The following is a 13,087-nucleotide window of genomic DNA, read 5'->3' as shown; positions in this document are numbered from 1 at the left end:
CTCCCGAATCGTCATCCGTCGATCTTCAAGCATTACCCTCCACTTTTGCAATCGTTTCGTCCGAAACCGATGCCGTCCGGCACGCAGTTCATCATGGACGTCTGTACGTCCGTTTTTAAACTCTGCACCATTTTCGCACATTTTTGATTTCCACACACTTCACATAACTGTCGATAAATTTATATAGGCGTAGTACACATAAAAAACGAATAGAACGTAACTCACACCTGGCGGTAGCAGAGTGGAAACTCCATCGCGAACAGCTACCAAACTAAGACTAAGTGTCGCAGGCAGATCAAACTACACGCCAGTGTTGCCGAATCTTGCGGTAAAGCATTCCTCGTGACTCCAGCGCCTGGAGACCTTATTTTACGGACAACCCTCATATATTGAGGCCTGGAGAGCACCTAGTATTAGTAGACAATAAAGTTTTATATCTCTCCTGAATATTTTCATAAATGGTTTATTCTCAATATTGCGTTTACAATACTACACTGACGATATTAGTCACTAGGTAAATTGAAAAGTCAATCATAGAAAAAAAAGTCTTTATTTCAGCATATTGTATTATTATATAAACAAGCATCACATAAAAATAACGAATAAATTCTGGTAGATAAAATAATTACAATTAATAATACATTAAATTTCCAAAATATATATTATAATTTTATGTATGATATTTGATATCGTCTAATACTTGTATTGTATTGTACAAATCGATAACTAATAAAAATTAATATTATGTAGATTGAATCTGCAATAGGTAATTATTATCAACTGCTGTGATTCAACCAAATTTCACTTACTGTCATGAACGTGGATCAGATCATTTGCGTGTGCTGCATGATGACTAGGCTGGTCTCTGGATAATAAACGGATTTTTTGAATGCGACAAACCTAATCAGAATTAGGGATGTTTGATTCTTTTGAGATCTATTTGATTTCAGTAATAAAAAATTGACAGCTGAAATATATAATTTCTAAGAATTTTTAATTCTGGTAGTTTTTTTTTTTTAATTTTAATAGTAGGGTTACCATATTCGTTCTATAATAATTAATATAAAAAGTATCAGTTAATACCATGCATATCGCAAGCATTCTGCAATATGTCCTGTTTGACATTTCTGACGAAATTGATGTTTAAATAGGTAGCGAATTAATTTCCCACAATTATTGCAATTGGCCATAGGTACTCAAAAACAACTTTATCTTCTCAGAATACTAATAATGTCTATCTACATAATTTTCCTGATATCTGCATTTAAATAGTAAAGATAAAGATTGATTGAAAAATAAGATTTAAATTACAATGACTAATTCACAAAATTTAAGAATGTAACATTCTTTTATTGAACATATAAAATATTTATGCTTGGCTCAGTTTTTTGGTTCTCCTTGTGAAGTTAGTTATTTTGTGGATAGGGTTATTATATTGCCAGAATGCCCACGATATTATGGTTACACGAGTTGCAAGGGTGTATCGTTTTCTGTTTCATATTCAAGTTCAAGCTCGGCGGTAACTGTAAATTGGCTACTCCTACCGCAGAGTCTGATCGACTCCTTTGTATGCAACCTTTCAATTCACTGGTAGACCTCAGCGGCGAGTTTAACAAACAACATCCAATAAATATTTCAAAAATTCGGCCAGACAAATATAAGGCCTCAATAAGATGACATATGGCAACCCTAGTAATAATTACACTAGCTACATTCGTGTTTTTGGCTATAGTTGAGCGTTTGCCAATTTTCATATTCATATTGAATTTAATAAAATTGGAGACCGTATAGTATACGGTCATCTCTTTCCGATAAGAAAGCTCACGATGAAATGTTTTACGCACAATTTACATGTATCCCTTTGTGACAAGCCTGACAAATAGGAATCCATTATTTATAAGTAGGCAATAATAATTCATAAGTCTTACCTGCGTCTAAACAAAATAGCCGCAAGATGATAATGTTGACGGAGGATTGCGCCTATCGTAACATACTTATCCTAAAGAATCCAATACCATTGATTCAGGTAAGGAAATAATACAATAATTATGCATTCACGGTTGAATAAAAGTATGAAAATTTATGTTTATATCAAAAATATGGTCATGTGAGGCTATTGGTTCCAAAATCAGTAACAACCATTTTACTTTTATTGATATTATTCTGATTCTGTAAGTAAGTCATTTATATTCAACAGCTGACATTTTTTTTATATTCAAACATGATTTCATTAATTTTAATGACTCTGGATATATTATTTAGCTATTCGTTTTTTAAAATTGTTAAAAAGAAAATATTCTATTTGCAGTCCTAAATAACGGTTTTTTGCAATTATCTAAAAATGGCAAAATATGGAGGTTACTGACATCGAAACTAACAGCTTCATTTGTTCATTGTGATGTCTATTGATTACTGAACTAAAAATAATAATTCATAGATTTGAGTCAACTAATACATCTATCGACGACATTTGAAAAGGTAACTAATTTTTATTTATTACAATTACGCATCATCTGGAAATATGTACAACAGAAATGTGGTTCAGTAAACAAAATTTGACATACTATTAGACAATATAATATTCTGAGCATAAAATTTTTCTGTTTCAGTCAATATGACAAAATTGCCAAATATTCAAAACAACTCTCAATTTCAACTAATAGTGTTATCCAAACTGCGGTATCCCTGGGTGCATATGAAAGATATGAAATTGTGTGAATTTAAAATCATTTGCTATATCTGTTGCACAACACAAATAGAGTTGAAGCAAGCGATCGACGACGAACACGCTCAACAATAGCAGAAATGTACCTGCCAACCGTATTATTACAAGAATAGTATTTATAAGCAGAAGGGATAATCAAAAAAAAGTGGGGTTCGCTGATAAAATCTATACCAATAATAAAGGATACAGGGGACTCTCGTTATCCGAGGGTAATTGGGACCGAAAAAATACCTCTTAAAGCGAATCCGCTGAAAACGGAGAACAAAATTTATTAGTAAATGGGTTTAATTGGGACACGTTTAGAAAAGAAAAAGACATGTGAGGAAGACAGAAATAGTGTAGAGTATAGTAGAGTCTAGGATTGAATGTGATAGTTGACAACTGTGCGCTATTGCGCCTGTGTTTTTATAGTTTTTTTTTGCATTTCCTGCAAATTTGAATAGAAGATAATGAATATTCGGATAATGAGGACCCCCTGTACTAGTATGTTGTAAGACTGGAAAACACTGATCTAAAATATCACAACTATTCTGGTACAAAATGATAATTGTAAATTATGAACACATTCGATCTTAATATAGAAACTCGTTGGTTGACTGTCAATAATGTAATATGAGGATTTTAATTAATTAAGTACTTATTTTAATGTTTGATTCCATTCATGAGCACCTAATAACTTTATTGTTTCTCCTTGACTTTGCAATAATTTGTTCAATCTTGCAATTTCGTCATCTTTGGAGACAATTTCTTCTCGGAGAGCCTTATTAGTCTCGTCTTTGCTGATTATTTCATTTTGAAGGTCTTTTATAGTTTTGTCTTTGTTTTCCCTCAATCCACTCAACAATTTCAGTAGTTGGCCGGTACAAATCCTTTTGGAAACCTTCATTTCGACAAGTTTTCCGATAATATGTGCCAATTTTGGATAATTTGCTGAGACGTGAGCCGGTATCGTACCTTTGCGTAACTGTTCTAATATTGCTATCTTTTCCATATCCGTTTTGAACGTCTCAAGCATCTCTAGAAGAATCAAGCCGATGCTGTAAAGATCGCTCTGAAACAGAAAATAAAACTATTTAAAACATTGTTGGAAAACCTTTGCAGATAAATAAAAGGGCTACAATAGAACCTCGGTTATCTGGATTTCTATATGATTATCTGATTCCTATGATTAAAAGAAAAGGGTACAATTTAAAAAATATTAAGATTTTGAAAAAATGCCGGTTATCCATAATATAATCATGTTTGCTTGTTGTTTTTTTTCGGGTTAAATTATCTCTGTGATATTCGTGTCGGATACATTGACATTCTTATAGGTTGTGTAAACTGAAACTAAAGAAATCAGTGGAAGGTTGTGGAATAAAAATAGGGTCCGAGAAAAGTGGAGGAAGCTAGGGGAAGCCTTCATACAGCAGTGGATCGATCCCGGCTAATGATAATTATTGTTAAAATGTTTTTATTTATTTTAGGTAGTGTCAATAATTGAAACTAAAGATATTAGTGAAAGATTGCAAGGCATTTATGAATGATTCGAAAGGTGTGTAGCTGTTTCAATAAAAACTAAAACAAACGCTATGGGCACTGTGTATGTACTACATTTGGCGTTTGCCGTGTGTGATATAAAGCGGACTATATAGGTATATTATAATATTGTTTATGCAAAATATATAATAATAAAAATATAAGTAATATGCAATTTAAGTGTCCAAGGATGGAAAGCAAAACACAAAAAGCTTAACTTCTGTCCTCGTAACACACTCTTTTTATTATTTTTCCAATTATCCTGACCATCCACATCCCCATTTAGTCTAAATATTCAAAGTTCTACAGTACTGGTAAGATGTGATTATTAATCTCTTTGTATATATTATATAAAAAGGAATTTTGTGTATGGCAACGAAAACATAGTAATTATATACGATATAATTTCGACACAAATAGCCAGCAAAATTCAGTAATCAATTCCAAGGCGGTAGAAGGTCATTTTATAATGTAACCATCGAATGATAAGTTAACCATACAGTTACATCTTACTTTGTCTAGCATATTATATAATTCCTACTTTTTTATACCATCACAATGCGCTTAGGCTCCATCTTCATACAAGAAGGTCGAAGGTCTCTTTAACGTCTTTGGTAAAAATCCTTCATCTAATAATTTAAAAAAAAAATGGATATGCAGTGCAAGCAAAGAGATTTTTTCCTTCATCTTACCTTGATATTACATTGTCCTTTCAACTGTTCAGGAGCTGCATACAGAGGGGTTCCTAATGCGATCCCATCGTGTGACCTCTGAAGCGGGCAAGCCAGTCCGAAGTCTCCGAGCTGAACGCAGATTGCATTACTGTCTATTCCAATGAATATATTACTAGGCTTAACATCGTGATGCACAATTCCATTTTGATGAATATAATTCAACCCCTTTGTTAGCTGAGTAAACATCTCAACGACCACGTGTATGTAAGGCCCTTCCAAAACACTAACTGGTGACACTTTGGTGAGCACATCTTCGCGGTTCGATGTCGTTATTAGAGGAGTGAAGTCGATCGGATCGCCATTGAAACTATTTATAATTGGAGATGGAGTTTCCTGATTCATGAACGATGAACATCTGTCCGTTAGCCACATCTTTAAAGTTTTTTGACACAGTGCCATCTGTATGTAAAGGGTGGCCCATTTGAGATCAATATGAGAGCCTTCCATCTGATATTTGTTATCGAGTTTACACAGAACTTTGATATCATTAGCTACTTCCAGTTTAGACTCTGGGGCACTGCCCTCAAAGCGAATCTGAGAATCCGAATTTTTACTTTTCTTAGAAAGATACTCACTATTTTCATCAAAGCTGTGCGGGTAGTTTTTGCTTGTGGTATCATTTGGAATTTCTTCACTCGTATTTGTGCTAGCACCGTCAGATCCGTAATCGTTAGGGGGATGCTTGAGGAGAGGTTCCAGCCACGCTGCTTTATATGCTACTATATTCTGGTGAGTGAGACTGGCAAACGTTTTCACTTCTGAAAAATGGTTCAGCACTGTACTAATATCAGATGACCGGATACATATTTTCTTAATAGCATAGTTGACATCATCGAGGCGGTTTCTCGCTTGATATACTTTACCGAAACCACCACTCGCTATGAATGTGATCTCTTCGAATTCTCTGTGATATCTTGACCATTCCAAGCCCGAACTGGGTGATATTGGCCAATTTTGAAGACTAGATTTAAAAGAGTGGGGAAGTTCTGACCCATTTGCGACGCTGACTAATTGGCTCAGAGCTCTCTGATATTGATGACGCATGACTTCAAATTCACCCATGGTGTATGAGTCGTCCAACAGTTTCATTTGATGTAGTTTTTCACAGATGGTAAGGTAGAGGTGGCTTGCTCTTTTTTGATCGTTTTCCAGCATGATGCAGAGTTGCTGTATCAGAGACTGAACCAAGAGGCTTATGGGCGTTGAGACTGCGGATGTAGAAATGCTGACAAAAGTATTTCCCACCGGCTCTGTGGGCGGACACGCATCTCTCTGTGACATTGATTCTGCAAATAAAAAATACCTACTCAATATGTCTGCAATAGTAATAATTAGGCTTAGGATTTTTAGGTGCTAAAAAATGAATAATAGGTACCTAAAATATGTCGATATAATAAGAAAATATGTTATTAAAATTTCATAAATATGTACTAAAAAATAAAAATAGGTGCTAAAAATTTAAATAACTACCTATTACAATAAATCATATAAATATTTCAACAGTTTAATTTATTATTTATCCACAAACAAAAAACGCTTTATTACAATAAATAATAAAATTATGCTTCAAATTTTCGAAAGTGAATCTTTGACGATTTGATCTTAGCAAATCTTTATACATGGAAAAACTTCTTTCCACTTCTACAGATGTTATTATTGCGTATGTAAATGAAACTATTTCTGAAGTAACAAGATTGAAATATCTGAGGAATCTGATGGATTTTCCAAAACAGCTTTAATATTCTGCAGCGTTTGAAGTCCAGTATTTTTATTTAAAACACTATTTAATTGGTCCAGGAACATTGAAATTTTGTGTTTATGTGTAAATAATATGTGCTTAAGAGGGGGCTCAAGAGAAGGAGATTGAAATATAATCTAGTATAAAAAGGACATCGGCGTCGTTAGGACGTTAATTTAAATCGATATTTTCGCAAAAATCACTAATCATCGGAGATTTTATTAAAAAAAAAAAAATTGTTATTGGTATTGTCGGCCGTCTTACACATTATTATTTGATAAACAACTGCACGTGTCCGCCGATCAGAAAACAGGGCTGTCAAAATATTATATGGATTAATATTTTTAAAATGTTAATTTCGTCATAGTTTTTAATCAAACCTGTAAGTACATACTGATAACTTGGGTGGATATCGTAGCAAACATACTATTGATATATCTACGGGTATATTATAATTATTACCTAATTCAAATTGAGCATAGGTTGATACTCAAATACTATTATAGTATGTTTATGATTTCGAGAAAATAATACGATGGTATATAATCCATATCAATTATTTGAAAACATTACATTTGCATGTAGGTACATGTATAATATAGTGAAAAGGTCAGATACCTGTTTAATTTGCAAGATAACATCAAAATTTGTATATACTTACCTAAATGAAGAATGACATTCATGAGTGAGCACGGCTCAAAGCTTGGAAAATGTGTTTTTTTTCAATTTGAAAATATTTTAATTGTGTATTATTTTATTACAGATTCATAATACATTATATAACTAATAGAACATACTGTTTTTTTCTATGAATAAAAAAGACTGGACGGAACATATTGTGTCACGGCAATCAAGAAAGACCGGAAAATATGGCCAACAATGCATGATACACAAACATAAAATACACAAAATTACCTATTTAAGTTTACCGCACACGTGCAGACCACGCGATATTTGTTTACGCAAAGACGTCGCTTTCCAAAATGGCGAATTTGGTTGCCAGTTTTTATGGCAATGAATCAGTATGTTCCTTCCTGTCTTTTTTTATTCGTAGGTTTGTTTACTATGTACACCAAGAAATTTCCATTTATAAAATCGGAAATGAGTTTTGGAATATAATGCAACTAAAACTGGAAAAATTCTATCATGGGTGTTTACTTCTTGAATTAGTTGACCCCAGAAACAACAGGTCCATTCCACTACGTGAACCACAGTGGATATTATGCCGGGTCCACATTGGCAACATGTCGCCGGCAACCTCGTTAAATTTTACGATAAGTATGATAATTATCGTAAAATTTCTTAAGCCATTATGATAATTATCGTAAAATTTATCGAGGTTGTCACGCGACATGTTGCCAGTGTGGACCCGGCATTAGATGCACAAAACTTGAATAAAATATTTTATAAATAAAATTTAAAAAGTACAAAATAATTAATTGCGTCGACAGCCCTGGCGTCATTCTTTATACGCCCGCCAGTCGGATGGACTAATAAAAAAATAATGTGTCTAGTGACTGTATGTTAATAATTACTTTTAGGCACTCATGATGTAAATTATTTCGCCCATTGGCTTTACATACAAAAATGGTACTACCTACCACTTGTTTCACTAGTATAAAAGTGAAGTTGCGCAGGCAATAAGAAGTCACTTTCTTTTTATAATAGGCAGACACTAAATTCTACATTTTAAAAAATATGCATTAGAATTAAACAATACCTATTATTTTTAATACGTAGGTCCTAAACATTACAAATAAACACTATTCATTAGTAATGTTTTTTGGATAGCACATGAAATAAAAATGTAGGTAGATATGTATTTCAACATCCTTCGTATGTTTAGTTCTCGGACAATTTCAGGTTAAAAAGTTATTAATATATTATTAAGTTTATATCGTGGCTAACACATAATCAAAAAAGTTGTCATATCCATCATATCAGTTGCAATACTTCCCACCAAAGAACTGATAAACATACACCATAATACATAAACAAACACACACTTACTGAGATCCTATCCGCCTTACAGAATATGACTCCAAAAAAGGCACCTGGACACGACAATCTCACATTAGATATCTGCCAAAATTTTGCAAAAAACTTCCCTGAAGAAATTCTACTACTATACAATAAATGTCTGACACTCGTTCACTTCCCGAAATCCTGGAAAATAGCGATCATTAAGGCCGTTCCTAAGCCTGGGAAAGATGCTATGGACACAAAATCGTACAGGCCTATCGGCCTCCTTCCCGTTTTCGGAAAAGTGCTAGAAAAACTAGCAATTCAGAGAGTGCACTGGCATCTTACAAAAAACAACAAATTGAGCACTAAACAGTTTGGCTTTACCCCTCAAACATCAACAGAACACGCACTAAACAAAGCCGTACACATAATCTCAACGCATCTCGAATTGAAAGAATCACTCATAGCAATTTCCCTAGACATTCAAGGTGCATTTGATAACGCATGGTGGCCACACATAAAAAACGCCCTTGCAATCAAGTCAACACCGCCTAACTTGTACAAACTGTTTTGCAGTTATCTACAAGATAGGGAAGTAAAACTAAAGTATGCAGACGAAGAAATAAAACAAGACCAAACCCAAGGTTGCATCCAAGGCTCAACTTGTGGCCCAACACTATGGAATATCGCCTTAGACAGTCTATTAACAATACTCTTACCCCACAATACACACATACAAGCCTTTGCTGACGATGTGTTAATATTGATAGCAGCAAAAGACACCGACGAACTGGTATTAAAAACCAATAGCGTGCTTCAAAAAGTAAACTCATGGGGTGAAGACGTAAAACTAACCTTCTCAGATATTAAGACAAATATAATGTTTATCAACAAAAGGAAAATACGAACACAAGAAATCCAGTGGAAAGGAAAACCGAAAGAGTTGGTCGATTCCTTTAAAATTCTTGGCATAATACTAGACAGGCACATCAATTGGGCGAAACACGTCGACTACATATGTAAGAAAGCAGCTCAAATGGGAAAATTCTTTTTAAAAACAGCAAGAGCCACTTGGGGGCGTCTCCTGAAGTTTTAAAAATCATATATCATGGAGCTGTGGAGCCAACCTTAACTTACGCGGCATCGGTCTGGAATAAAGCAACTCACAGAAAGTCGATCCAAAAAAGACTGAATTCCGCGCAAAGACCTTTCGCAATATCAATTTGCAAGGGATATTGCACAATATCGCTAACGTCAGCACAAGCCCTGGCAGGAATAGCGCCAATAGATATAAAAATACAAGAACTTACAGGAATATACCAAGTTAAAACAAGCCACATACTTCCCCGACACTTACCTACAGACAGAACATACGAAAACAAAATACACTACACACAACTTCCACATCCTGGTAACAGACATCTAGAAAATATAGAACACATAGGAACAGTTGACGAAGACACTAAAACAAAATACCACATCACAGGATTGGAGATCTACACAGATGGCAGTCTAATCGATAACAAAGTAGGGGCAGCTTTTGTAGCCTACGAAAATGGAACATTAATAACACCCCGAAAATTTAAGCTCGAAAGCTACTGCACTGTTTTCCAAGCAGAAATATTTGCTATCAGAGAATCTCTCGAGTGGACACTCAAAAGATTAAAGTTCCACAGACACGACTATGTAAACATATTCTCAGATAGCCAATCCAGTCTGGTAGCTCTCCAAAACCCATCATCGACACACCCACTTGTAAGAGACATTTTAACACTGTCAACACAGCTTCGAATGATAGGAACAAACCCCAGATTCTTCTGGATAAGAAGTCACACAGGGATAGCCGAAAACGAGGAAGCTGATAAATACGCTAAACAAGCCACAACAGACAAAAGACCTTTAACCTATACACACTTCCCTCTGAGTTACGCAAAACAAAAACTAAACGAAGATACCATAGAGCTATGGAACCACAGATACACAACATCCGCCACAGGATCAATAACGCAGAAATTTATTCCAAACATAAACTGTGCCATCACTCTTGCCAGGAACTTAAAAATATCACACGAACTCACACAGATACTAACAGGCCACGGATCGGTGCGAGCTTATCTAAAAAGATTTAAATTGAGGGATGACGACTGTTGTCCATGTGACGGCAACACATCTCAAACTGTGTGGCATGTCATCAACGACTGCCCTATACTAGAAAGGGAGCGATGGACTCTCAGGACTCGATGTAGACAACATAATCACGAAATTGACCTCCAAAAGCCTCACGAAGCACTAAGCAATAGAACAACACAAGAACACTACACAAAATATTTAATCCTGGCCATAAAGAAAATTAAAGATTTAAATGGAGGCACCTAATTAGCCCCACATCAATGCAACTAACCCACCCAACCACTTTGTACGAAAAAGCAAGGGTATGGTTATTAAAAAAAAAAAAAAAACATATTGAATTTAGTAACATTTATTAGAAAGTACTATTTTTTGGTCACCCCATAGCTTCACTTCACAAGCTTCACTTGGAGGTAGTTTATTGAGACAAACATTGGCGGCAACCTTTTTATATTAACTAGTAGACCAGTTATTATGGACCACATGTAAAAAAATCATATTTTCAATTCTCAAGGCCGATTCTGTAGAGCGTCCCCTTAAACCTAGAATATGTAAAAATATGTGAGTAATTATCCAAAAATATTTAGAAATAGGTGCTAACAAATTGGACTCAAATTTGTCACAAATTCAAAATTGTCTGCAACAGATAGATATATTTGGTTGTGGGGCCGCTCAAAAAAAATAATGAAATACCTAAGAATCCTAAGCCTAGTAATAATATAATATTCTTGTTTATTAAATTGTTCCTTTATAAAGAACCTTTAGTTGGTAAAATTTTTATGATTTTTTTTGAGATACCTATTTAATATTTTTTAAGTTGCTCAACACCACGGGTATTGAATGATGCGAGAGGGTAAAAAAAAATATTCATTTTAAAACCCTTTGGGGTGGAGGGAGGTGTAGGCATGTCAGGGAATTGTCTAAAAGCTAAGCTTCAATGTCGTTTCTGCAAATTTAGGTCACGACCCTCAGCAATGACGAAAAACAATTAAGAAGAAGCTCATATTTTCGATATTCGAATATATCGAATTTCGATACAACTACAACTTGACGTTAAGAGAACGATTAACTTTACTAAAAGTTTGTCGATTACTTATTTTTTTTTTTACATAGGTACCTTCATCAAATGTATCAACAGTGGATAATTCATCCCATTCCGATGAAACTTCCCGTTCCGAGTCCATTCTGCTTATTTATAACCGATCAGCGGCGTTGCGATACACAGATTCGAAACAAATACAGATATTTATCCATTCTCTTAGACTACAATATGATTTTTATTTCTAAAAAAAACTTTTCACGATACATTACTTCTCTTTTTAAACAACATAAATAGTGCCTGAATGATTTTGTTGTATAATTTATCTCAGAAACTACTGAAAACAGATGATTACGAACATAACCACAAACTTTGACAGCTATATGAACATTCCATTATCTTCTATTTTGTTCTCCGGTACGTATATTATCTATGGGTGAGAGCATAGACTAGGTGGGAGAAGGGAGAGAAATGCCTAAACTTAGGGTTCAAATAGACTATATGACGATCGGGCACATATATGCTAAGAGCGTTTTAGTCTCTATGGTCAAATCTATGCCATTCCGACATATTATACATACATATTGTACGAGAGCTATGACATCGTATTTACACTCTGTGTCACCCTTTGACACAGGACGCCAACATAAGAAACGGGTTTTTCGACATATATATGACCGATCGTCATAGAGTGTATTTGAAGCATTACCATTGAAATAATAGTTTCATTCAATTATAGGTACATAATTTTCAATCAATTTCAGGCAATCAAATCAAAGAGTTGGGCGGTTAAAATAAAAATAAAAACGTTGAAAATAATTTATTCACGATGGTAAGTTGTCTTCTATAATAATTGACACGAAATATTATAATACCCAAAATACGGGTGTTTTAAATAATATCTAGGTATACAAATCATAATACCTACCTAGGTAGTTAATCCTTTCCACGCGGACGGTACACCAGTTGTACACTAATTAATTAGTCATTCGATATAATTGGGATGTTATTTAAATGCGGTGATTAAATTGTAATTAAATGCTCCGCACCGAACAAGAATAAAAGTGACGATATTTTGGGTTGAAAGCGACATTTAAATGTTTGTAATTAGTTTATATAATTAATCAAATTTAATGACAGTAAATAATTATTTATATACCGCAGACGAGGTAAAAAAAATCGTTAAAAGAGAGTGTACAGCCCTTACAAGCCATAAAGTTGAGATCATCAATTTTGTGGCA

General features: G+C 34.3%; 1 protein-coding gene across 6 annotated transcripts; it reads right to left on the bottom strand.

The window, feature by feature from the left end:
- Window positions 1-1,024: 1,024 nt before the first annotated feature.
- Window positions 1,025-12,324, bottom strand: LOC147066528 (eukaryotic translation initiation factor 2-alpha kinase 1-like). Of its 6 annotated transcripts, none has more exons than XM_085955243.1 (5): window positions 11,925-12,324; window positions 4,936-6,263; window positions 3,680-3,776; window positions 2,913-2,973; window positions 1,025-1,999 (listed from the first exon to the last, which is right to left on the bottom strand). In XM_085955243.1, exons 1-4 carry the CDS (start codon window positions 11,989-11,991, stop codon window positions 2,960-2,962), a joined length of 1,506 nt encoding a protein of 501 aa, XP_085811369.1. In that variant the 5' UTR covers window positions 11,992-12,324; the 3' UTR covers window positions 1,025-1,999; window positions 2,913-2,959. The 6 variants fall into 6 exon arrangements, 5 of the variants coding, with proteins under 5 accessions (XP_085811369.1, XP_085811367.1, XP_085811368.1 ...); XR_015071581.1 differs by having other exon boundaries at window positions 1,869-1,999; window positions 3,363-3,776; XM_085955241.1 differs by lacking the exon at window positions 1,025-1,999 and having other exon boundaries at window positions 2,822-2,973; window positions 3,395-3,776.
- Between the last annotated feature and the right edge of the window lie 763 nt (window positions 12,325-13,087).

Source organism: Rhyacophila brunnea, unplaced genomic scaffold, assembly GCF_057557595.1.
Source record: "Rhyacophila brunnea isolate RB1 unplaced genomic scaffold, BYU_Rbru_1.0 scaffold_5, whole genome shotgun sequence".
Taxonomy (NCBI): Eukaryota; Metazoa; Arthropoda; class Insecta; order Trichoptera; family Rhyacophilidae; genus Rhyacophila; species Rhyacophila brunnea.
Note: the sequence above shows the minus strand (reverse complement) of the source record. Positions and strands in the feature narration are given on the sequence as shown.

Excerpts from the sequence above, each read along its gene's own strand:
- LOC147066528 (XM_085955240.1), bottom strand. The coding sequence starts at position 11,991 with ATGGACTCGGAACGGGAAGTTTCATCGGAATGGGATGAATTATCCACT. Across the intron at positions 6,264-11,924 it reads TGTTGATACATTTGATGAAG|AATCAATGTCACAGAGAGAT; the intron begins GTACCTATGTAA and ends TTTTATTTGCAG. Across the intron at positions 3,777-4,935 it reads AAGGACAATGTAATATCAAG|AGCGATCTTTACAGCATCGG; the intron begins GTAAGATGAAGG and ends TTTCTGTTTCAG.